This window comes from Callithrix jacchus, chromosome 21 (genome assembly GCF_049354715.1).
Source record: "Callithrix jacchus isolate 240 chromosome 21, calJac240_pri, whole genome shotgun sequence".
Lineage (NCBI taxonomy): Eukaryota > Metazoa > Chordata > Mammalia > Primates > Cebidae > Callithrix > Callithrix jacchus.
This window is the reverse complement of record NC_133522.1, coordinates 7,952,512-7,980,135: the sequence shown is the minus strand read 5'-3', so window position 1 is coordinate 7,980,135 and position 27,624 is coordinate 7,952,512. Positions and strand designations below refer to the sequence as shown.

Sequence of the window (27,624 nt, the reverse complement as noted above, 5' to 3'; positions counted from 1 at the left end):
GACTTCTCCGAAAAGTGTCTTAGTTCCCGGTCACCTGAGCTCCGGGTGACGCGGCTGCGGTGGTTGCGGACACCCGCCTTCCGCGGTGTCGCTCGGCCCCGCCGCCCCGGACCCGCCAAGGGCCTGTCGTTTTCCTCCAGTCCTTCCCCAGCGTCGGGCCGGATCGGGCCGAGCCGGGCCGCCCGGGCGCGGTCTTGAACCATGGCGTGCCTGTTCAAGAAGAAGACCGTGGACGGTGAGTTCCGGGCCGGGCCGAGGGGGCCCAGCTCTGGGTTTTCCCGGCGTCTTTCCGGGTTTGCCGGCCGCGATTCTGGCTGCTGTCCCTGGAGGCGGGGCTGGATTCACTGGTCCCACAGGTGACCGCCCTCGCTGCGCCACTTCTCTGCCTCCCTCTTGCTTCTGACTCATCTCACCTTAGGCTCACCTAGGCAGTCTGCTCGCTTCCCTCCCCTCGCACTTCCCGCGCCCTAGGGTTTTCCCTAGCAGGGTCCTGAGCGTTTGGAGGAGGCCAGCGGGGCACTGCTGGCCCTTGAGTGTCATTACACTTGGAGAGCCGATGGATTTCTTGGTTGCCTCTGCCTGGGTTGCTGCTCTTCATCTGGGCGATGTAATACTTGTAGGCATCCAGACAGGAAACCCGCAGTCTCAGCATGGAGTGAGGAGGGGGTAACAGGCTCCAGGTAGGAAACGAAGTTGGGTCTGGGTCGGTTGCTTCGAGAACACCCCATCAGTGGAGAGACGTGAAACAGATGCTTTCTTGATTGCCCCCAGTAGGGAAATAAACCCAAGGGACGTGCCCAGATTTAGTTTTCATGATGGATTTTTTCTCCCTTATGATTATCTTTTGCCAATTAAAGTAAGCGATGGGGTATATATTGTCTTCATAGACGTTTAACATGTAAAGATACCTGGCGTTGTTTCCCCGATTTAACTTCATATCATCTTAAGAGGAGAAAAAAGTGGATGTAAAGGAATGTACAAGTTTTATGGTCCTCATCTGCGATGCCTATAATGTGTTCATATAACACATGATATTTTCATTGACTGCTACAAGGAGTTAAATTCATTCAAGTTATTTAAAAACTGTGTTCCCCATTATACGTTCAGTCTGGGTTTATGCTGGTTCAACCAAAGAATCAGTTCTTTGTAAGGGTCTAATTCTGCCACGGAAGGAGCAGTGGTAGCTAGACAGTGATTGGTACAAACAGGGTGCTCAGGCCAGACCTGGAAGTAACTCCTTCATTCCTTTGTGTCGACTGTTCCAATGCCAGCAAAATTATTTTGGGAGGATAACAAAGAAGCTATGTCTGCCCTGCTGCTCCGCTCTTCATTTCAACACATGATGCTACTTTCCCTCTGATCTCTCACGTGACATATTACATGTTTCCTTAATCTGGGTGATGGAACTTGTTTTCTGATTTATCGACTTTCTGTTAAGAAGTACCATTTGCAATACCTGGAATAACTACTAACTTGATATACAGTGTAATACAATTTGTGAGATGGACTTTATGTGTGCTTTTCAGGAGAGTGCTGCTTAATCTTTAATATGGCACTTGATTTTTTCAGTGTTTTAGCCACCACTGTTGTGAGCTTCACGTATTTTACAGTACTCTAGGGAGTGGGGGTGGGGGAAACGATTTATTTTCTTGTTGCTTGAGTTTTATATAGTTAAAATTTGTTGTTGTTTAGTTTTATATGGTGAGAATTTACTAAATGGAAGAAAAATGGTTTCGTCTTCCTTACTGTGATGTTACAATTAGAGTTAATTTTTTTAACTATAAAAGCCAAACATTCTAGTTTTAATTACTTAATACCTGTCAAATATTTTCGAAGACCTAAATCTCATGTGCTTTCTGGTGCTTTTGGAAATCTAGTGACTATTGTACTTGAAGTTCAGAGGAGAAAAAAAAAGACAGTGGGGGTGTGCAAGGAGTGTTTAACTGTGTACTCATTTGCAGTTAATTCTTCCAGTAAATAACGTTTCGCCGAATAGTCTTATTTTTAAAAGTCTTAAGGACTTTTTCTAGGAACGATGCCACTAAATTAACTATTTGTGCAATTTCCAAATTTAAATTTGGCCCGCAAGTACATTTATTATAAACTACCAAGATGCATACTTGATGTTTTCTTACATTATTGTGTCAATTCCAATCATTTACTGGCGTCTTCATAAATAGATCTGTTTTTCATTATTTTGATATAGAGCTTTACTTTTTTCACTTCCTGTTTTATTGAAAGGAAGGTTTTTTGTTTTGTTTTTTTAAAAGGTGACAGCATTCTTCTTGGTAATGAGGCTGTATATTATGAATATGAAACTTAATGTATTTTTATTTCTTTCTCCCTGATCCTTGGATTGATCATGAGCTCTTTTATTGTGTGCTGACTTTTAAATCCGTTCCAGCAGTAATGAAACTCTGACATATAAGTAACTGCCTATAGGTCTGGGGAATAATTGAATCTTTTTTCTGTTTGGATTGGCTGGATTGGCTGGAAGAGTTATATACTGTATCATTAAAGACTACTGCACATGTAAATTAAAAAGGAAGACAACATTACAGCACTTATTACTATTCAGAGTTATGTTTAATTCATTTTTGACACAAAGATGAACAAATCTGCAGTGTATGCTTTGCCAAAGAAATTAATGAGAAGTATACCTCAAGAGAAGAGAAAGACTCTTTGGAATTTTAAATTACAGTTGAGTACTACTTGGATTTCCATTTGCCTGTGTAAGGATGTACCTATGTATAGTGTAGCATGTTTATCTGCAGTGTTTTCTTTCCCTCCTTTGTAGATTAATAGTGCCCTATTTAGGGAAGCTAATTATGAACCTGTAAGTCAGGATCCCACTAGGACTTATAAATGCACAACTAAACGTGCCTTAAAAGTGAAGTTCTTGGCCAGGCATGGTGGCTCATGCCTGTAATCCCAGCACTTTGGGAGGCCTAGGTGGGTGGATCACCTGAGGTCCTGAGTCCAAGACCAGCCTGACCATCATGGAGAAACCCTGTCTCTACTAAAAATACAAAATTAGCTGGGCGTGGTGGTACATGCCTGTAATCCCAGCTACTCGGGAGACTGAGGCAGGAGAATTGAACCCAGAAGGCAGAGGTTGGGGTGAGTCACGATCTCACCATTGTACTACAGCATGGGCAACAAGAAAAAAATCCCGTCTGAAAACAAAAAGCGAAGTTCTTTAAGCACTATATCATTTTTGTCTGTTAACCTCAGTAAAGACAAAGTTGACTAAGCCAACACAGTGCTAAGCCTTGTGCGTGCAGTGTCTTATTTCTCATAAAACTCATATCACATCCTTATACAATGAGAAAAGCAAAGGATTAAGTCATGTGTTCAAGATCACACAGCTATTAAGTGTCAGAGCTAGGACCTCATCCCTTTGAGTATTATTATTACTTTTTTCTTATTAGATACTGATCAATGACACAGCTTAATTTTGCTCCTCTTATCAAGCACCTGGAATTCTCAACTTTTGGTAGCTACCATGCAACGTTTACATTCTTTCTAGATCCAGAGTTTTGTTTTGGAATTAGTGGTAGAACTTTGCTTTCTAATGGTGGTGGAACTGGAAATAATCCACTCCCTGGACAGAACATTTCTTCAGAAGTATGTTCAGTTTCTTTTTGCTTTTCATCTAAACTGTGTGAAGCAGTAGTGATGCCTTAACTCCCCTTCTTTACTTAGCACACTGCCTCCCCCACCTTATAGCTGTTTGTCTGGCATGGCATGTAATGGGATATTGCCTAGATGATCAGTAACTTCTAGGTTGTCAAATCTAATGGCCATTATTAGTGATCATCTCTTGGGCCTGTGTTTTGCATTTCTTCCTGATGATTAATTTATTTTCTGAAGTTCTGTCTCTTAACTTCTAAGACATAGCACTCTTAATTTTCCTCAGATTCCTCCGACCTCTTCTTTTCTTTCTCCTTCTGGGTTTTCTTTTTTCTTTTTCCTAAACCTACCCCTTATATCTTGGTGTTCTTCTTGGTTCCATCCTGCTCTGCCACGGCTCTACCTGCAGTCTCTTCCTGCATGATCTTATTTACACCTGTTATAATTATACCTTAAGTACTGATGGGTCCCAAATTTGTGTCTCTAGATGTATTTTTGAGTTTCAGGCCAGATGTCCATCAGTTCACTGAATATCTCTACCCAGGTGTCTCACAATACCTCAAACTTGAGATCCCAAATAGAATTCATCATCATAACCTTTGAGTGTTCCTCTTCCAGTGTTGGCAGTCCTTGATGTTGCCCTCTACCATCAACTAATTACCAAGTCCTGCTTCTTTTACTTCTTAAATATTGGACACATAGGATCTTCCTCTGTGTGACTGCAACTCTTTTCTCTAATTCAAATCCTACTTACCTTGCACTTTATTATATCACCTTTTTTGCTTTTCTTTCCTGTAGCTTCACAGTCCCTAAATCCTTCATCCATAAAGTTGGGTATGTGATTGAAACTTGAATCCAAATCTGACTGTGCTACTCCTCAGTGTAAACCCTTTTATGAAGTCTCTGGCACCAGGAGGATCCACTAGGAGTGTTTTAATAATGCATCTTTGGCTCTCCTTGAACTAGCCCTTCCCTTTCTTTCTAGCCATGTCTCTGGACACTTCAGTGTCCCACAGCACTGTTCTGCTGTTCTTTGTTATCTACCATACTCTTTCTCAACCTGTCGTATATTTGCTTATGATGTCCTTGTGCCTGGAATTCCCTTTTTCTCTTCCTCTAGCTAACCTGAACTCTCCCAGGGTTGTTTCTTCTTTTTCTCTTCCTCTAGCTAACCTGAACTCTCCCAGGTTCGTTTCTTCCTGAGTCTGTATTCAGTACTTCACTCCATGTTTTCCCCTTTTGTGGCATTCCTTTCTAACTTGGATTCACTAGAATGAAAGTAGACCCTCCTGCACTTTGAAAGTTGAATGATGTTTATTCTGAGTCTCTTCCGCATTCCATATTTGTAAGGGGTTTCAGAATCTTCAGCAGAAATGAAAATATGTTTGCAATAGTTTCTAATTTAGAGATTAAATCTCTAAAATAATACCATTTACTCACCAAAATAGTGTTTCCAACATCCAGGGCTTAGAATAGTCTACATCCACAGTTTGCCACCCACTGTGAACTTTAGTGCAAGTTAGAGATTATTTGAAGAACACCACAGAGAGAAGAGGAGCAAAGCTTCTCGGCTTTTGCCTCATTGGGATACTATTTGTATATGCTAGCTGTCCAAAGTTCAGAAAGTGTGAGGTTTTGATGAAGTTGGGATAAATCCCCCGTCAATAGATAAGTTGTGATGCCACATTTCTAATGTTAAAAGGAAATAAAACGGAATACCTTTCAGAAACATTTCTTCTGTCTTTCAGAATAAAATACACCATTCTCATGGTGGTACCTGCAGAACTCAGATGTTTTCCAGGATGCTGTGTCCCTATGGTGCTACTTATTCTGAATATTTAAAAACCTCAAATTTACTTTCTACTTAACCCCTTCATTATTGACATACCAAAGAAAAATAATTGAACATGAGATTCAGGAACACAGTATACTCTTCTGAGCATCTTCTTAGGAAAACATTCTCCCTACTCTTAGAACAGATATTTCTGCAGGAAAAATGTGTTCCCTCTGTATTTCTGCATCCCAGCATGACTCCAAAGACAGACTTTGCCTTTCCTGCTACCATTTCCTATCTTCAGGTCCATTGGCCTCTGAGGCTTCTCTTCCAGGGCACTTTCCCTCTTAATTCTCTCATTTAAGCTGAAAAATACACTTTGACGGTTTTCTGAACTGAAGTTTTATTGACGATGTTTCTAATGCCTTTATCTTTGAGGACCAAATGAGACTCAAAGGTCTGCTGACCTGTGCCCATCTCTACATCTTCTTTTAGCTCTTGAAAACACTGCTGGTTTGATAATAATAAATTTGTTCAGATGAATTCCTCAGGGCTTGAGTGACTTGGAAGTTACTAGTAGGAGAAAAAAATTCATTTTTGCTACCGCTTATGCTGCCATATGAGTTGGCTTGACTGTCGCCTTTCCTCTTCAGTATTGTGCCTCTTCCAAGTCCTGCTGTTTTTCACCTTAAACCTGATTCTTAGGTTGGTTCACTCCGTTGACCATATACAGGAAGAATAAAGCTGTAGTCATGATTCCCCTTTGTTCTTTCTGTTTTCTATAGTTGCCTTTTATTTTCTTTTTACCATGAATTAAAACTGGTTAGTTAAGCTGATAATATTTGTCCCTGAGAATTAAGAGGGGCAAATATATTCCCAAAACCTGAGAAGCAAACTTGGTTTGCATATCAAATTCTAATTACTTCTCACCCACTCTGACCGTCATTTCCCTTCTGTGTCTGAGTAAATCTTGTTCCTAGAAACAGCACTTTCTAGATAGTGACCTTTAAGGTTTCCTTTTAAAGACTTAGTTTTTGAGTTTGTAGTATTTTTGCAGTTTTTTCTCCTCGTTGACCCAAGAAGATGAAACATCTTCACATGGCCAGAACCTCTCTTTACTTTACTGCTCATTGGCAAGCTTCTTCGTGCCTGGTTAGCTCAACTCGCGCTCACTCTGGGCTTTTCTTGTATCCGTCGCATGATTAGAGTTTATCCAGTTCTGTTACCAGGGTCACAATGCCCACTGTTCCCACTGATACCCGCTGCTACAGAGCTTGCTGGTAAAATTTGAAGTAGAAGCTACTACTTCTCTGGATATCTTGATAACTTAAAACCAGTTAATGGAGATTGTAAACTAGGATATGAGAATATTTTGTTTCTTCTCACTTCGAATTTTGATTAGGTTTAGAGTAACTGGTAGTCAATAAAAATCACATAGATAAAAGTGTATTTTATCAAAAGAAATACGTTTAATTGTAGGAAATTTGGCTTATTAGATTAAAAAGTCTATTATAACCTTGTAGTGAAGAACACGACATACAGTATAGTAGATACCGTCTAGTAGATAGATGAGCTTGAATCCTGTCGAACAGCGGTGATTCACATACTGTTTCAGCATTTCTCAGGCATTCATCCTGAACTGCTTTGCAAGCTTGAGATGGCACCCACGTTTCCTTAAAAGAAAGGCACTTTAAATAGTATTACTCAGACATTAATGAATGTCCATATTTATACTTGATAATTACTTTTGGCTTTTATCCTCAGTTGTACAGATTATATCTAAACCGCTGGTAGGGAGGACAGGCGTGATTCAAGCTGGGGCTTGGCCTCTAACCCCAAGTAGAGAATTCCAGTGAACTGGACTGGACCATATGGGAGACCATTTTTGTTTTGTTTTTGTTCTTTTATTTTTTGACTTTTTATTTTTGTAAGCAAATAAACCATATTGACTCAGAACCAAAAAAGGCAGAAACACCTTGTGTCCAAATCTTAAGTCCAAGACTTATGTCCATGATCTTACGCTCTACTGTAGACCTGTGTATTTCCTTCAGTATGAAGAACCTGAATTAGTTGAGATAGGCTTTTAATGCCCAGAGTGGAGCTGGCCTGGGTGGCCTTTTCGAAGTGTTGTGCTGGGCTTGGGTGAAGAGAGGGTGGTAAAGCCTCCAGACCCTTTTTTTTTTTTTTTTTTGAGATGGAGTTTTGCTCTTCTTACCCAGGCTGGAGGGCAGTGGCGTGATCTTGGCTCTCCGCAACCTCCGCCTTCTGGGTTCAAGCAATTCTCCCGCCTCAGCCCCCTGAGTAGCTGGGATTACAGGCACGCACCACCGTGCCCAGCTAATTTTTTGTATTTTTAGTAGAGACGGGGTTTCACCTTGTTGACCAGAATGGTCTCAATCTCTTGACCTCGTGATCCACCCGCCTCAGCCTCCCAAAGTGCTGGGATTGCAGGCATGAGCCACCGCTCTCGGCCTCCTCCAGACCCTTTTTATCTCATTGAATGGTAGCAAAGAGAATATACCATGTCATATTTATGTACCTTTGGCATTTTCACAATGTGAACTTTTCTATTACCACCCATTACGATGTGATTCACAACAAACCACAAGGTAGATGAAGCCCTAGAGAATGAAGAATTCAGTGTACACCCTTATCTGCCTGAAGGAAGAAGCAGAGGATAGACAGGAGTCAAGCACTCTGTCTTTCTTAGGTGGCAGCTGTTCCCTGGATGTGTTTCTGCCATGATCTTGCCTTACATTGAAAAAGGATGCTGCACGTTTCCATTGCAGAAAGCTACCTATCATAGTTCAGATTCTACCATTGTTAAATTATCTTTTTTGAGAACTGATTTTGTTTTACATTTTAAAGGCATGTGTTCAATATGCCTGTAAGCGGAATCCTTTCACATTCCTGTGCCTGTGTTTGTACTCCCTTAGATTGCTACTAAGTGTGATATATTGGGATGGAATTTGCATGAAGAAGGGTGGGACTACAAACCCGCAAATAAATAAACACATGTATTCCCTTCTCCTAAAGAGATTGCAATCTTGGAATGAAATCATACCTACCAAGAAATAAATTTAGTGGATAATAAACTTGGCTGTAAAAACATTAAAATTGTCTCAGACTGTTCTCATTATTCCTTCTGAATTATCTAGAATACCAAATTATTAAATGTGGATTTAATATAGGGATTGTTTAAAAAAAAGAAGAGTGATTTGTTAGAGTATATTTCTATTGTTTCATATGAAAATATGTTTTGCTGTCTTTTCCTACATACCATAATATGTTTTAAAGTGTTACAATTATGTTTTAGTATGTAACATTAGCCGCTCTGAGTTTATAGCTTAGAACTGTTTAAATATTAATAAGCCTATTAACAACTATAAGGCTGTGTAATATGCAGTAGTTAATTTTCTTTATTTTTCCTTTTATGATATACAGTGACTGTTATGGGATATAGAGTTACATTAAATTGAGAAAAGTGAAATCAGACTATTTTAATTAAATTATGTGTTTTGTTGAATTTGCATGTAATAATACTTGTTTTTCGATAAAGATGGCTGTATCTAGTCTCAAGTCTGATTCTCAGGCACCTTGGGTATTCAACAATTCAGTTCAGTTCTGACACTAATTATCTAGAGTTAGGGCAGACCCTGTAGGTGAAAGACTCAGTCCCACAGGACTGCGCTAGTTCACATGCCACTTAAAAGTCCCAGGCTGCCACCAGTACTTCTGACTGGCTAGGTTTCCCTACAACTTCATGTTCAGGTTTGGTAATTCACTAGGATAACTCTCAGAACTCAGCAGAGTGCTTTATTTACTGTTACTGGTTTATTTTATTTTATTTTCTTGATATGGAGTTTCGCTCTTGTTATTCAGGCTGGAGTGCAATGGCTCGATCTTGGCTCACCGCTACCTCCGCCTCCTGGGTTCAGGCAATTCTCCTGCCTCAGCCTCCTGAGTAGCTGGGATTACAGGCATGCGCCACCATGACCGGCTAATTTTTTTTATTTTTAGTAGAGACGGGGTTTCACCATGTTGACCAGGGTGGTCTCGATTCCTTGACCTCATGATCCACCCGCCTCGGCCTCCCAAAGTGCTGGGATTACAGGCGTGAGCCACCGGAACTAGGAACAGCCAAATGGAAGTGATCCATAGGTCAAGGGTCGAGGGTGGAGGGTGGAGGACAGAGCTTCAGTGCCCTCTCTGGGGCTGCTATCCTCCTAGTACATCAGTGTGTTCACCAGTTGAGAGGTTCTCTAAATCTCTTTGTTAAAGTGTTTTTATAGCCTAATCTCAAGCACTCACCTCTCCTGACATACGGGGTTGGGGTTAAAAGTTACCATCCTCTAATCAAGTGTTTAGTCTTTCTGGTGACCAATCTCATTCTGAGGCTGCCCCCCCACACCTACCCCATATACTCACGTATGGTGCAAAGAAGCTTGTTATGAATAACAAAAGACATTCCTAACATTCAGGAAATTCCAAGGGTTTTATGCCCTCTGTGCCAGGAACCCAGGACAGAGACCAAATTTATATTTTTAATTCTATCACCCTAGTAATGAAAAACTATGTACGTAGATAGAATTTTAGATACTAACTTTCAGCAGTTGCCGTGCACCTGTGTCAATTATCTGGCCACAGTTAACTTCTCAGTATAGTGGCTCGTCTTTCTGAACAGTATTGTAGCTTGTATAAGACCATCATCACAGCCACCTGCAGTGTTTCACACCTATAGCCTGTAATCCCAGCACTTTGGGAGCCTGAGGCAGGTGGATCACTTGAGGTCGGGAGTTTGAGACCAGCCTGGCCAACGTGTTGAAACCCCGTCTCTACAAAAATTAGCAGGGCATGGTGGTGCTTGCCTGTAATCCCAGCTACTCAGGAAGCTGAGGCACAAGAATCACTTGAACCTGGGAGGCGAACCAAGATTGCACCATGGCACTGCAGCCTGGGCGACATGGGTGAAACTCTGTCTCAAAAAGCAAAAAAAAGCCCGAAAAACACATCATCACTATCTGATACTGCCACTTCATCTTATACTAGTTGAGTTTAGGGAGTCCTTAGTACGCAAAGGGGTTGTACTCCAGAAGTTCATTTATTATTTGAGTTTAAAATTTAGAGCACATTTCTATGGACACAGTGTGATGAGTGGGAAATGTTTTTTTTATCAGTCCATTGGCTTTGACAAAATGGGGAACTAAGTCCAGAAGAAGATTAGGTGTGTTTGAGTGTTGTGGATGAAGACGTTCATGATTCCTTTGAAAGATCAGGAAATTGAGAGCAATTTTGTTGCTTGAGCTCAGTCTATAGATGTCTGAGGAAAGATGTGTATTATGGGCTGAATTGGGCCTCCTCTCTCCCCCCCCGCCCCCCCCATCTCCCGCAATTCATATGACAAAGCTCTGACCACTCATGTGACTGTATTTGGAAATAGGGCCCTTAGGGATGTCATTGAGGTTAAATATAGTCAGATGGGGCCCTGATTCAATGACTGCTATCCTTAGAAGAAGAGAAAGACCCACAAGGAAAAGGCCATCGGAGAACACGGCAAGAAGGTGGCCATCTGCAAGTCAAAGAGAGAGGCCTCAGGAGAAATTAAACCTGCGGGCACCTAGACTCCTTTCAGCCGTCAGAACTGTAAGGAAATACGTTTCTGTTGTTTAAGCCATTCACTTTGTGATACTTTGTTGTGGCAGCCCTGGTGAACTAATACAGCAGGTTCCAACCGATGCTCTAGGAGACACCAGTGTCTAGGAGATGTTAATAGGTACTTCTTAAAAACAATTCCTAATACATTTGGTAAGGATTGACAATGCATACCCATGTATTAAATATTCTCAGAAGCCTTGAAGCAAAAATGTGTTTAATTTCTTTTTCACTTTCAACATTACCCAAATATATTTATCTGTGGATCATCCACTCCCTCTCTTTTGAATGAAATGTATGTTTCCCATCAAGTCCCAGTCCTTTTAGAAGAAGAAAGTAGGTGGCAGGAGAGAAAGCCCCATCTTTCTTTATCTCTGTTAGAGATATGCTATGGTTTCATATACTTGTATTTAAACATCATGTAGAGCACCTCACTAGTAAATCCTAAGCATTAGGTGTCCACCAATATAAAATGAGAAACAGAATAAACAATGGAGGCACAATAGATGTCTCACAGGTAGGACATAGGAGCTTTGACATCTTATTTTTTTATTCAGAAAGTCATTATGGTTGATTAGTTTTATCAATAATATGACTAATAACTATTAACTGTAACTGCTATAACAATAGATTAACTATAATTATCCTAAAAAGATAATGATTTTTGGCTTTGTTGTTTTAATTGGAGTTTAATTCGTATAACATTAACCATTTTAAAGTGAACAGTTCAGTAGCATTTAGTACATTCATTCACAGTGGGGTGTTACCACCACCTGCATCTACTTCTAAAACATTTTCATCACATCAGAATAAACCCTGGACCCACTAAGCACTGGCTTACTGTTCTCCCTTCTCCCTAACCCCGGTAAATACCAATTTGCTCTGTATGGATTTACTTTTGATATTTCATATAAATGTAGTCCTAAATTGTGACCTTTTCTATCTGGCACGTTCACTTACTGTAATGGTTTTGAGGTTCATGCATGTTGTGGTATCTATCAGTACTTCATTTCTTTTGGTAGCTAAATAATACTCCATTGTGTTTATGTACAACAATTTGTTTACCTGTGTATTTCTTTGTAGTCATTTGAGTTGTTTCCACCTTTTAGCTAATGTTAGTAATACTGTGAACATTCATACAGAAGTATTTGTTTGAATACTTGCTTCACTTCTTTTGGGTAAATATCTAAGAGTAGAATTGCCAGGTCAACAGGAATTTCATGTTTTATTTTGAGGCATCACCAAACTCTTAAGCATAGCAACCAACCCGTTTTACATTCCTACGAGCAATATGCAAGGGTTCCGATTTTCACATCTTCAGTAGAACTCGTTATCTTCCTTTTTTTAAAAATTATTTTATTCATTCTGATGCATGTGAAGTACTATTATTTTCTTCAGGACTACTGATGTGGAGCACCCTTTTTATGTGTTCATTGGCCATTTGTGTGTCTTTTTTGAAGAAAATCTGTTCAAGCCTTCTGCCTGTTTAAAAGTTGTGTTGTTTTTATTTTGTTTCTTGAGTTATAAGAATTTTTAAATAAATTCTGGATACTATTCTCTTCTCAGATACATGATTGGCATATATTTTCTCTTTATAGGTTGTCTTTTTGCTTCATAATGTCCTTTAATGCATAAATTTTTTAAATTTTCATGAAGTCCAATTTATCTGTTTCTTTTTTCTTTTGTTCCTTACGCTTTTAGTGTCATATTTAAGAATGTAATGCCAAATCGCAGGTCATGAAGATTTACTTAGGTGTATTCGAAGGGTTCATCTCCTACATTGGGGTTATTGATTTTTTTTTAGTTAATTTTTGTATACAGTGTGACGTAGAGGTCCAACTTTATTCATTTTCATGTGGATGTCTAGATTTCCCAGTACCATTTGATGAGGAGACTGACTGTTCCTTCTCTTGTTTTTGTTGTTTTCAATCTCGTTATTAAAAATTTAGTCTAGTGAAATAGTTAAGATTACTGGTTCAAGAGACAGAATGGTTGAATGCAACCAAACGTGGTGTTACTACCTGCCACCTGTGCGGCCTTGGGGAAGTCACTCAGCCTTCCTAACGTTCAGTTTTCTTATAATAAAATGATAGAAATGCCATAGCATTATTATGAACATTACATTGTGTAATGTAAGTAACTTAACAAAATTTCTGACAATAAGAGACCAGGGTTGCTAAGAATTAACCTTCCCAGGTCATGATATCTGATCTTTTGAAGAAACAACTGTTTATTAACAACTAACCCAGATTACAGTCCATCAGGACTAAAGAATCCAAATGAATTCAGAGAAATTAGAAAGATATTATGATTGACAGGATACTTGCAGTATATCAGAGCATTTGTATGTTATTTACTCCTTACAGTCCTTCCTTGTGAAAAAGAAAGCTGAGGTTTAGAGTATTAACTAACTTTTCCAAGGTATAATCATGATGATCACGTGGCAGAGGTGAGATTCAAAGCCGGATCTGCCTCATTGGAAGGTCTGGTATTTCACTCTGTTAATATTTACTGCAGAAAACCAAAAAGATTTAGTAAACATGTAACCTGTCTTCCTTCTTAAATTTCGTATACTGTTAGAGTCAGGAGACATGAAAAGGGTGTGTTTGTGTACGTGTGTATGTGACATATATATGTGCTATATAAAACATTGTATACTAATCAATTATCTAGGTGAATATTTTATTGTGTTTAATACTTTTGGCTAAATATCAGACTGTAGCATATTTCCATTCACCTGCTATCGATTCTTTATATAAGTAATATTTATAATTCAACTCTTAATATTTAACTAACTTTTTAGCATATTAAAGTAAAATAAACAAATTTTGACATCTAGTACATCTAAGTTTATTTATTTATTTTTTGAGATGGAGTTTTGCTCTTGTTGCCCAGGCTGGAGTGCATGTTGCAGTCTTGGCTCAGTGCAACCTCTGCCTCCTATGCTCAAGTGATTCGCTTGCCTCAGCCTCCCAAGTAGCTGGGATTACAGGCATGTACCACCGCACCCGGCTAATTTTGTATTTTTAGTAGAGATGGGCTTTCTCTGTGTTGGTCAGGCTGTCTCGAATCCCGACCTCAGGTGATCTGCCTGTGTCAACCTCACAAAGTGCTGGGATTACAGGTGTGAGCCACTGTGCCTGGCCAGTCTAAGTTTTTTTAAAGTTATGATCTCTGAATCCTGTATTTTAAATGGTATTGAAAATATTACAACCCATAAATTTAGGTTTCTTTTGTGATTCTCCTAGATGTAATAAAGGAACAGAATCGAGAGTTACGAGGTACGCAGAGGGCTATAATCAGAGATCGAGCAGCTTTAGAGAAACAAGAAAAACAGCTGGTAAGTAGAACATTAAATTTCACTTTAACTTTCCAAACAAATTTGGAAATTACTGTAGAAATAATTAGCTAACTAGGAAAACGGCACATGGCAGGTGGTAAGTGGTTTACTTTACCAAGAAATGGCGGTTAATCATGCTCCCGTCTTCTGCTCACCTTTGTTTATTGCGTCATTCTGCCGACTCTTACCAGGATTCTGTGTATTCTGTTGATTATAGAATCAAATTATTCTTCAGTTTGTGAGAGTCATGAGTGTCTGGAAGGAAATATTGCTCAAGACAGAATCACCTTCTTAGTTAACAGCAAAGATAAAATAGTCATGGAAAACAAAGGAAGGTTATTTTAAAAAATGCATTAACTCATAGGAGTCTTGTTTGATATTTTAAAGATCATTGTGTCTTTGACAATGAATATACTTTTATAGTAGACTGGTCTGGTTCATTTTGAAATACTCTTCATGCTGTGTTTTTATGTGTATATTGCCTCAAGTCTTTAAAAAACGGCTTTATTGAGGGACAATTGATATGCAATAAACGGTACATATTTCAGTTGTACAATCTGATAGGTTTTGGCATATATATAAACTCACGAAATCATTATATTACAGTCAAGGAAATGAACATACCAATCTTCCCCAAAAGTTTCTTTATGCCCCTGGAAATCCCTCCTACCCATCCCTTCCTATTGCCCTTCTTCCCGGTGAAGTAAATTCTGATCTGTCGCTGTAGGTGAGTTTTCATTTCTAGAATTTTATATAAATGGAATCATATAATATCAACTCCTTTTTCATGGCATCTTTCACTCAGCATAATTATTTTGAGGTTAATCAGTGCTGTTTCGTGCATTAGTGTTAATTACTTTTTATAGATGAATATTATTCAGTTGTTTGAATATTTCACAGTTTGTTTATTTACCAGCCAGTGGACGTTTGCATTGTTTCCAGATATGGGTTATTTGAATAAAGTTGCTTTAAACATTCAATTAAAGTTTGTATGACATAATTTTCTTTTTTCTTGAGTATATTCCTGAGAGTGAGATTGCTGGATCATAGGGTAAATGTATGTTTAACTACTAAAGAATTAAAATTTAAGTGCCAGAAAATTTACAGAGCACCTGTAAACGTTTTCTCTTCCTGCTAGCAATGTATGAAAGTTACAGTTGTTTCACATTGAGTTGACAGTCTTTAATTTTAGCTATTTTAGTGGGTATATAGATTTTAATTTTAAATTTTATTTTCTTAATCATGAATGAATTGAACATTTTTTTAGGTACCAGTTTACCAGTCACCTATGTTCTTTGCCAGAGTGTCTATTCAAATATTTTACCCATTTTTTTCATCAAATTGTTTTCTTATTTAGTTGCAATAGACCTTTATATATTGTGGAAACAAATGCTTTATTAAATATACGTTGTGCAAATATTCTTTCCAAGTTCTTAAGCTTGTCCTTCATTTTCCTCAGTGTCTTTTGATGAATAAAAGGGTTTTTTGGGGTTGTTTTCATCCAGTACAATTTTTTACTCTTTTCTTTTTTTTCAATGTTGGAGTTTCTTACAAATGTCAATTAGGTCAAATTGGTGATAGTGTTTTTTGAGTCTTCTGTATCACTGTGGATTGTTTGTCTACTTGAAACAATTAGACTGTATGCCTAAGAGTGGAGTTGTTGATATTTCCCATGCTAATTATGCATTTGTCTGTTTCTCCTTTCAGTTCTGTCCGTTGTGTTTTATATATTTTGAAGCACTTTTATTAGGTACATACACATTAAAGATTGTTCTGGTATCTTTATGTATTGATTCCCTTATCATTATGAAATATTTGTTCTCAGGTTTATTCCATCTCTATTAATATAGCCACTCTAGATTGGCAGGTTTTGATAAGTATGTATATAGCATGTGTTTTTCTGACCTTTCACTTGACTTTGTTCTTGTATAAGTTGGTATCTTGAGATAGCATGTAGTTGGGTTTGCTTTCTTATCTAATCTGACAGTCTGTCTTATAATTGAGGTATAAATTGGACTATCTTATTTAATATAATTATCTATATTATTAGTTTTAGATCTGTCACCTTGCTTTTTATTGCTCTGTGCCACCAACTCTTTGCTTGTATGCTTGTTCCTTTTCTCTTACCTTCTTTTGGATTGTCTTTTTTTCTTATTTTAAAATTTTCTTTTGGGCTTTAGGTGTGCACTGTTTTTGTAGACTCGCTTTGTATTCATGGATGAAGGTACTAGTTCTGTTCTTCCCATGTGAACATGTAGGCTAAAATGCTTTCTTAGATTACCATTTGCTCTGTCAACAAATGCTAGATAGTCTCTTCCCTCTTCATGATCAGGGAGAAAGGGTTTGTTATGCATATTAGATCTGTTCTTCTGAAATAAATTATTGAGGACTGCCCCTCAATGATTTTATTTTCTTCTGTTTGTTTCCTCTCTCAGGAATTAGAAATTAAGAAAATGGCCAAGATTGGTAATAAGGACGCTTGCAGAGTTTTAGCAAAACAACTTGTGCATCTACGGAAACAGAAGACAAGAACTTTTGCTGTAAGTTCAAAAGTTACTTCTATGTCCACACAAACAAAAGTGATGAATTCCCAAATGAAGATGGCTGGAGCAATGTCTACCACAGCAAAAGTAAGTGAGAGCCTTTATATCCATAGATTTATAATTTGATCAATGATATTTAAATACCACTATTGAAATCAGATTTAAAAGCACCTCCTGGTTTATATGTGGTACAAAATGCGTGTAATTTTTAGGAAAACAAGTTGTAATATGAGGTAATTACTTCTACATTCTTTGATGATATGTTGTAATGCACAAGTTCTTGTTTGAGGACAATTAATTTTCTGTTCTTTTCCTTTCTTTTCTTTTCTTTTCTTTTGAGACAGAGTCTCGCTCTGTCACTTAGGCTGGAGTGCAGTGGTGCCATTTCGGCTCACTGCAAACTCTGCCTCTCGGGTTCAAATGATTCTCCTACCTCAGCTTCCCAAATAACTGGGATTACAGGCAGGTGCCACCACACCTGGCTAATTTTTGTATTTTTAGTAGAGACGGGGTTTCACCATGTTGACCAGGCTGGACTCCAACTCCTGACCTCAGATGAGCCGCCCTCTTCAGCCTCCCAAAGTGCTGAGGTTACAGGCATAAGCCACTGTGCCTGGCCAACAATCCCATCTTCTGAGGATCACATGTAGCTTCTAATTTTATAAAATTGACTGTAAGAAGTATTTGCTTTTTTCCCCCTCAAATTGTCAAAAGATTTTTGACCTTCTTATCGCATTAAGCTAAATGTTGTGACTACTTTTGAATGATAAATTTTTCTGGTTTCATTTTTATGAATGTGTCAGAAGGTCACATGAATAGTGGGAAGATTTATCAGAACTTATGTTTTTCTAGAACTTATGTTTAACTTACTGCATACACACACAAACACATTTTTATATATCCATAATCAGTGTTTTTACTGTAGAGTTTAAAGGACTCTGAGTCTTTCAGTTCTCTAATAAATAAAGCACTTCTTCATACTGTTAGTAATCAGAAGATGTTAAGACAGAGCTCTGCTTTCACAAATATTATAGTTCAATGCGGGGAGCTTAAGATATGCCTCTAGGAACCTACCCACTATATATCAGTCTTGCTAAGCTTTATGAACTGCACAGACCTTGAAGAGGATAATCTCAAAGACCATGCGTAAGACAGAGGTTTTCAGAATATCAGTAGGTGTTAGATGTAGAGAAGAGGAAGCATGAATACAAAGTGCAAAAGAAAAAGCCTCAGAGGAAAGTACGCGGTTTGTGTTAGGGAAATGGTATACAGGCGATTTTTGTTATTCACGGCAGTTACGTCCCATGAACTCGGGAGCACTGAAATAGTGCATATTGAACCATTGTTCCCAGGGGAAATGCAGAGTTATAGCTCTGTGAGCCTTTGTTTTCATCACCTAATCTCCACCTCACCTTGTGTTTCTGATTCGATATGCCATATTTAATGTATCATTGATTTGCTCATATTTAGCTCTTGACTAATGGCAGTATACCTCATGCCAGAACAAAGCTTATCTAACATATATTTTCTGCATAAAGCACATCCTTCTTTCACTTAGGAACATTGTACAGCGTGTTAACACCATGCTTGGGGATCATTTTAATCAGTGAGATCACCAACAAAAACCACAAAAGCGAGAAAAATGTGACACTAAATAGACTGGAAAAGACAGCTAATTTTCAGTAAGAAGGCAGAATATCACCTGGTTTGACCTTGCTGGAAATGTGCATCTCGGTGACGCAGATGTTTTGCTGCTTTGCACATGTCCACAGATGAGCATTCAAACACCGCAGATACTCATTTGAGGCTACAAAAATTTTAATGAGTAGGTAAATTCTCACATATGGAATCCACAAATAAGGAAGAGTAACTGTAAGTATGTTATAGACAGCAGAGCACTTGAAAGTTGAATGCTGTGCAAACATACAGTTAGAAGGAATAAATTCAGTATTTGGTGGCAGAGTGGGGTGATTATAGTTAACCAAAATCTGTTGTACTTGGATGGTAAACAGCCTAATACTCTGACTGATCACTATGCGTTACATACATGTAACAAAATTTTATACGTGCCCAGTACATTTGTGCAAATAAAAAGTAGAATGCATCCATTTTATGAAGTACAAAAACTACAGTGACATGTTACAATCTTTAAAAAGAGAAAGTTTCAAGCTGGGCACCATCCTTCATGCCCTGTAGTTCCAGCACTTTGGGAGGTCAGGGTAGTGGATCACTTGAGACCAGGAGTTCGAGACCAGTCTGGCCAACATTGCAAGACCCCATCTCTACTAAAAATACAAAAATTAACTGAGTGTGGTGATGGGCACCTGTAATCCCATCTACTTGGGAGGTTGAGGCAGGAGAATTGCAGGAACCTGGGAGGCAGAGGTTTCAGTGAACCAAGATCAGGCCACTGTACTCCAGCCTGGGCAACCGAGACTCTGTCTCAAAAAAAAGAAAAAAGAGAGAACGTTTCAGTATACATTTTGTTTCTCCGTTACCTTATTCTTCTTGTTGGTTTGTTTTTTGAGACAATTTCACTCTGTTTACCAGGCTGGAATGCAATGGCACAATCTGGGCTCACTGCAACCTTTGCCTCCCAGGTTGAAGTGGTTCTCTTGCCATAGCCTCCCAGGTATCTGGTATTGCAGGCCAGAGCCACCATGCCTGGCTAATTTTTGTATTTTTAGTAGAGAGGGCATTTCACTATAATTGGCCAGGCTAGTCTCAAACTCCTGGCCTCAAGTGATCTGCCCACCTTGGCCTCCCAGAGTGCTGGGATTATGGGTGTGAGCCACTGTGTGCTCAGCCTCAGTTAACTTCTTCTTCATGAATCTTAGTTATTTTGCAGTGAAAAACACTGTTAAGGCAAAAACTTTTCTTTTCCTATTTTGGTTTTACAACCAAACACAACTAATTAACTAATTTGGGGAAAGATCATACACGAAGAGTACATACGTAGCCTGAGAACTCGTTAGTAGTATTGAAGGGAAAGATTACTCATTTTCAATATTCTGCAGTTGATGGGCTACCTAATGTGGTCCTGCCATGTGGACCTGTGTGAATTGAAGTTCTCATTTAAATTTCTTAGACGTGTTAACTCAGCAAATATTTGGTTAGGTCTTTTAGGTAGAGATAGAGATGAAGTGGAAAGGAAAATTAGACAAGAGCTTAACCTTCAGGAAGCTACAGTCTGTTTAAGAGGAAGCCCATGGGGAGGTAGTTTGTGTAGTGGTTAGAAACTTGAGCTCTGGAGCCAGACTGCTTGGGTTCAGATCTCACACCACATAGTAACAGTGTGACCCCGTGTAAGTTATTTTGCCTTTCTGTGCCCTGCTTCTCCATTTGTAATAGAGGGAAAATGGTAATACCTAGCACGTAAAGTTTTGTCAGATTTAAATGTCATGTAACTTTGATAGTATTATATGTAAGGTGCTTAGAACAGTGCCTGGTGAGATTACATGGGCATTAGCTACTCTGTCACCACCACCATCATCACCTCATCATTATCATTCGTGTTGTTTACAACAACAATGTAAGTTGCAGTTAAAGTGATTTAAGTTATACAATAAATATAGAATTGCATATATCCTGACTGGGATTTTATAGACATGTCTATTCTAATCGGGGGTGTACTTTCCTAAGAAAAGGTACATAAACCGAAATCCGAAGTGTGTTGAGAGTGAAAGCAAGTAGTGAAGAGGATTCCAGGTGAGGGACTGGTACATGTAAAGGTCCTGTGGCAGGAGAAAACATAGCACATTTAAGGAACTACAGATATGTGTCCAGAGGGCAATAGTGCCAAAGGAGACTGCCTGGTTAAGCAGAGCTTAATCCCTGTTAGGTCTCGTAGGGAAATTACGGTATTTGCGTTTTAGCACTTAAGAGTAATGGAAAGCCACTAGAGAGTTAGGTGTGTTGGGGTGATGAGGGGCATGGGAATGCTGTGTCAAACTTGGAGAGATTACGTTGGCTACAGCATGGCATACAGTTGAAAAAGGACTGTTTGCTTCCTATCTTTGAAATCCACAAGTTTTCTATTGTATAGTTTCTTTTAATATCCTGAATGAACTATATAATGCATACATATATGTTTATTTATATTATGCATCACGTATATAAAAATTCAGTCATGTTTGGCTTAACATTAGGGATACATTTTGAAAAATTCACCTTAGGAAATGTTATCATTGTACAAATATTCTGGAGTATACTTACATAAACCTAGGTGATGTAGCCTACTATGCATCTAGGCTATATGGTACAGCCTGTTGGTCCTAGGCTACACTGTACTGAATGTTATAGGCAGTTGCAACATGATGGTTTAATTACATGTGTATCTAGACATATCTAAACATAAGAAAGATACAGTAAAAATGCAGTAAGCTTATGGGGCCACTGTCGTGTGTGCTGTTGGCCATTAACTAACTGCAAGTACATGGCACATGATTGTAAATAATTGTTGGTGGTACTAGGAAACAATTTCTTAATGAAAGGAGTTGTGAGGGTATAAGGTCAGAGGATTGTTTTCACATAGTTTTTCAAAACTCACATTTTTGTGTTTCTTTAAACCATGGTTTTAAATGTGTCAATAGATTAAGTATGTATGCTAGTATATCTTCTAATCTCTTTTAGACATTAAAAATTTTAATGGAAGTTTTTATAAAAATTAATTTTAAGAATTTATTGTTAGTACCGACTTGCCACATGAATAGGTAAATTTAATTTTCTTATTTGAATAGCAAAGGATTTCATGCTGACAATTTTTCTATGATATAATTTCTTGCCTGCTGTTCCGAGGAGGTTTTTCACACTGGCCTTTATCACATGGGTGTTAAGCAGATGGTTTCCAAATGACGACTTCATTTTTTTTAGACTGTTTAACACTCCGTGTTTGATGGCGGCAGGATGGGTGTCTTTTCAAAGCCTGTCTATATTTGATGTGTTCCCTTTTGACTTATTCCATAGTAAAATTTTCATAATTATGGAACTAACATGAATCTTGTAAATATGTTTCTAGACAATGCAGGCTGTCAACAAGAAGATGGATCCACAAAAAACGTTACAGACAATGCAGAATTTCCAGAAGGAAAACATGAAGATGGAAATGACTGAAGAAATGAGTAAGTGTAATAAGTTGTAATGAAATGTGTAGTTTTCTCATCTTCGAGTTGGCCGTTTATTTACCATCAATCTCTTATTCTCATTCACAAAGGTAGAAATGATGAACCTAAAATGAAAGGCTCAAAATTCTATTAGCATTTAGCTGAAGGAAAGGTATAAAATGTGTTACTCCACATCTCTATTACATATCGGCTTCCTCAATTCTGCTTTATTGATTAGTATACCAAAACCAGCTTGTGAGCTCAATAATTCTTCATGCTATAAGTAGTTTCAGAATTGGGTCGACTCTTTGATACTATATATTTGTCTGTATTAGAAGTAGAGGTAATGGAGCTCTTTTGTTTTTATTCTCATTTTTTTCCCCTCGCACAAGAGTTTTCTAATATTTAGTTTTTGTCTTTTTGAATAGAAACTCATTACCTGTTATGGTGGAAATACAGAGAATACAAAGAAACAGAGCATAAAAAGCATCACAGCACCCAGCTGTGGTGACTGTTAATGTTGTACATTGTTTTTCTGTATTTTCTCATAATCTTGATCTACAAAAGGAAGATCACCTTCCATGTACAATTAGGAATATCTTGCTTTTTAGAAACATAATAGTATATCACAGGTATGTACTCATGACCTTGACATTAAATCTTCCTTGAAGTCTTTTTAAAAAATAGCCTTAAGACCAGGTGCAGTGGCTCACGCCTATAATCCCAGCACTTTGGGAGGCCGAGTTGGGTGAATCATCAGGGCAGGAGTTCAAGACCAGCCTGGCCAACATGGTGAAACACTGCCTCTACTAAAAGTACAAAAAATTAGCTGGGCATGGTGGTAGGCACCTATTTATACCAGCTACTTGAGAGGCTGAGGCAGGAGAATCACTTGAACCCAGGAGGTGGAGGTCATAGTGAGCTGAGATCACACCACTGTATACCATAGTTTATCTTACTATTCTTGTATTGGTCAGTAAGATTGCTGTAAAATTTTTAACGGATTTGATAATCTTTTAAAAATTATGTTTAAGTATTATCTTTGACTGAATTCTTAAATCTCTTTTGAATATTAACTTTTATAAGGCTTTTGATCTGTACTACCAATTCTTTCCAGAAAGACTACACCAATTTTTATTTCACCAATAATGAAAGACAATGACTAAGCCCTCACTGCACCCTGATCTGTATTAAATCATTACTTATATTATGTCGAAAACTGGCATCATTTTGAAAAGATGTTTCTAATTGTTTCACAACTATAAAAAATACAGAAAACAAAACTCAATGTTTTACAGCTATGGAGGGATATGTGAATTTAGCCTTGCCTGTCTGCCAGTAGTTTAACAGCTTTTAGTAAGTAACATTTAGTGTATAAAATAGTGTCTAATTAAGTAACGAGGATTAATGAACTCATTATTGTTCTAGTATTCTATTTCACAAGCCGTCTTTCCGCTCATTGGTGATAATATTGCATATTTATCTTTGGTAGCTCCAAAAGTTCTGTAGTTTTTACTTTAGGCCTTTATTTTGAAAACTCTGATTTCAGTTTTTTTCAGGTTGTTGAAACATTATCGATGAATTTTTAATGACTGAGAGAATTGTTATTTATATAATGATCATAGTATTTGACATATGGTTTCCAATGCCAGTGATGACAGTTCTCACCAGAGAAATTAACTTTTCCGTTAAGCTATAATGGAAAGAATCAATAACCCTTACTTAATCATGTGTCTGTCATACCTACTGAAGTTCTCATTTGTATTTTAATACATTGCAAGTTAGTCTGAAATAATACTGGTTATTGATGGTTACTCGTGTTTTTAATAAAGTACACTAGCAATATTTTCATTCAAAAAGAAATTCAAGATGTAAATCAACATATCTTTTTCTGGATGAAATTTTTATTCTGCCATGTTGCTCCAAAGCTTGTTCACATTCAAGTTTAAGAGACAAGATCATTGGGAAATTTTATAGTACACCTCTGATGAGTTTTATTACACTTTTTCTGAAAGCATTCTTGTTAGTCTGATTGCACCTCTCTAATCTTTTTCTTTTACCCACTTCATTCCTTTTTCCCTGCAACTTATTCTTGACTTAGGTCCTTATAAACTTTGTGCGACCTGGACTTTGCAGTTCCTGTGTTTCTTTGCTAAGTTACATCTGAGTCACATACTGCTAAATTACTTTTTTCCAAGGACTTACCTTTGAGCATACTGATTAAATTTTATTCTTTAGTAAGCAGAAAACTACAAAGTAAAATCCCCAAATTTTAAATCAAAACCAAGAAGGGAGTATTTAGATTATGAAACATCTTCAGTTTATACTCTACATGGCTGCCTATCGGATGTGACATTTTCCAGGGAGTCTCATTGCAGGTTTGTTCTACAGCAGCCCTAAACCAGGTCACCCTGGTCAGAGCATTCCATGGACAAGGACTCTCTCACTAGTACATATTAAGTCTGTTTGCCAGGAACCCCAGTTACCAACATGATTACAAGGAAATCAGACTAGGTTACCTGTCTTGCCTTTACTGGGGACATGCCCCAGGTAACAGGAGAGGAACAGTTTTCGGCTAGATGCTTTAATTGTTTTTTCTCCCAGACATTTTTCATTTATGTATCTTAAATAACAACCAGACAGAAGAAGTTACTTTTGCTTGCCTGTGTCCCTGTTGCATGAGGGTGCCTTTGCCCACGCTGTTCCCTTAACGTATCTCGTGTGTTTAAACCATGTGTGTATTTTCCAGATGATTTCACGTTACTTCCTCCAGTTGGATGTCGTCTCTTCCTCTGAAACTTTATAATTATTTGTCTTTTCACTTACCCCAATCTGTTTCTTAATTTTTTTCTTTTATACTCAAGTGTGAATACCCAAGATCTTGATTTTTCTCCATCTGTATACCCATTGTATTCGTATTGCATTTCAGGTGTTTAGGTGCCCAGTTTCAAAGATAAAAAAGACATAATCTGAGTCCATCAGAAACTGCTTTTCCACAACTGAACACGATACCTTCAGTACAAAGTGCTTTCAGTAAATACTTTGGGAAGGGAAGAGAAGAAGAAAAGGTTGTAGCAGTAATAATCCTGTTAAATCGGACATCGTTCTTTGGGCAAATTTAATAAAATATCGAACCTTAGATTTCTTTAGACTATTTTCCCTATATCTTGAATGTAAATTTAAGAGGTATAAAAATATGATTATTGATATAAAAAGAGTAAATAGTTTCCCAGATATCAACAGGATTTTTATTCTTGTATATTCTTCCTCTACCAGCTTAATGGAAACAATTTCTGAAATTATATTTAAAAATCTTAAACATGTAGCTGTGAATATCATGGTTTTGTCTATTAGATGTCATTTTGAAAGATCAGAGACTTACTATAGGATAATTTGTGTCGAAATGAACATAATTCCAGATTTAGTGGCTCAAATACATATTTATCAATGTACTTCACTGACATTTTGAGGGTTTTTTTTTTAGTTTGTTTACTGAGTTTGCCTTCTGTCATATACAAAGTAGTTGGGCGAACCTGTAAATATATAAATCTAACCTGAAGTTCGTTTGGAAGTAACTGTGTTGCTTCTTCTCCCTCATCCCCCAGTCAATGATACACTCGATGACATCTTTGACGGTTCTGATGATGAAGAGGAAAGCCAGGATATTGTGAATCAAGTTCTTGATGAAATTGGAATTGAAATTTCTGGAAAGGTACGAACATTGTCTTTCCCTAGTTGGAATAGTTTCTACCCACCATCTTTGTCGCTTAATTGTTTTGTTTTTACTATGAGGTGCCTGTTTTCATTTCTGTTTCAGAGTAAATTAAACAGGTCTCTGGACAGCACATCCCATGTCCTAGTCCAGATGTTTCCTAATGCACGGTTTTCTTTCTCTGTGTTTACTATAGATGGCCAAAGCTCCATCGGCTGCTGGAAGTTTACCTTCTGCCTCTACTTCAAAGGCTACAATTTCTGATGAAGAGATTGAACGGCAACTCAAGGCTTTAGGAGTAGATTAGTCAAAGAACGTCACAATATTTTGCTTACTTATAATTATGTAGTATAAACCAAGCACAGTGCAGATTTCTTTTACAAAACACATGTATTTTGCAAAAAAAAAAAAAAAAAATGAAGACCATGAGTGAACAGTTGTTTCCTAACCCATGGCTATTTTGAATCTTTTGCCAAAGAATGACAATGATGCAAAAATGGGAACAGTTTGGGTTTTAATTAGAGCTGTTTGGGAGTGATGATGTGTAAAAAGTTGATTTCTCTTCTGCATGGCACAGAGAGATTATATTCCTTCATGTCAGTTTATGTTCTAAATCTTTTTCACTGAATATAAACTCCTGTTAAATGCCATTAGGCACCAACTTAAAGAGGGTTGTAAAAATATTAAAAGTGTATCGTTAATTCTGTATCTGTTGCTTGTCTTTTGTAAGCGATCATGTATTATGACCATAGGCAGTTACAGCTGCCAAATTATTTTTAAATGGTCAAAAAGAAGGGTGCTGTTTAAACATCTGTCTTAAACAAAAACTGTCATAACTTTTTTCTTTTTCCTTTGGGAGAACATTCTAGTTGGTAAGTTTATTACCTTTCAAAATGTACTTGGCACCTACCTTACATAACGCAGACCTGTTGCGCACATCTTTAAATTATTTCAGCTGGCAGATAAGAATTACGTTTTAAACTGAAATCAAAGCCTCATGCAAAGATTATCCTGGCTCTTCTCTAAGCTTGTAAAAGTGAATTGAATATGATTAGTAAAAATAGACAGTGAATAAACAACACTTTATAGTAAGAAAACGATATATTCTGCCCATCCAAAAAGAGAGTATTAGAATTGATTTTATGAATTATAATTTAAACTTTAACTTTGAACCGTATTAATGTGTATATTGAATATTCTACATTCAGGCCATTATTCTCAATTAAGTACTACAAGTATGGCAATGCTTGACCTACATTTTTAAAATAAAAATTAACATGTTTTTGATAAACTATAATTTCACCAGAAATTACTGTCTCAATGTGTATTAGCAGTATTTTTTAAGGTAAATTGCCATGATGTCTAATTAATGTGTAGACAGAGAAAATGAAGGAGTGCCAGACTAGTTAGAATTTAGGATTAGGTAAGTTTTGAGAAATGACGTTGTGATAAATGGGTTTTAACACATCCTGCCATGAAAACCGGAGGAGACAGGTGTAACCTGGTTAATTTGGGATGATGGACCTTTTGGACTAATATTGACAGAATACGTCTTAGGACTAGCATACATGTGACATGGATTGCTAGGAGGAACAGAAAGCTAAACTGTATAGTTTATTCCATAAACCATTGTATAATGTTCAAGGATTAGGTTTCATTATTGATAGTATTAGATACACAGTTTCTCTTAACAGTGATGGGTCAGAACATTTTACTGGATTATGGAATGTTTACCAGAACATGTTTTGATTCTTGAATGTACATAATAATGCCATCTAACTTATTTACTTTCTTGTTTACATGTGGGGGCTTTTGTTTTTAAAAATTATTTTGTTAAAAAATCTCAATAAAGATTTATTATTGTTGTC

General features: G+C 37.6%; 1 protein-coding gene across 1 annotated transcript; it reads left to right on the top strand.

Moving 5' to 3' along the window:
* On the top strand, nt 1-27,624 carry CHMP2B (charged multivesicular body protein 2B). The gene is made up of 6 exons (XM_035282867.3): nt 1-235; nt 14,308-14,399; nt 16,835-17,029; nt 21,960-22,062; nt 25,650-25,756; nt 25,953-27,624. Exons 1-6 carry the CDS (start codon nt 202-204, stop codon nt 26,061-26,063), a joined length of 642 nt encoding a protein of 213 aa, XP_035138758.1. The 5' UTR covers nt 1-201; the 3' UTR covers nt 26,064-27,624.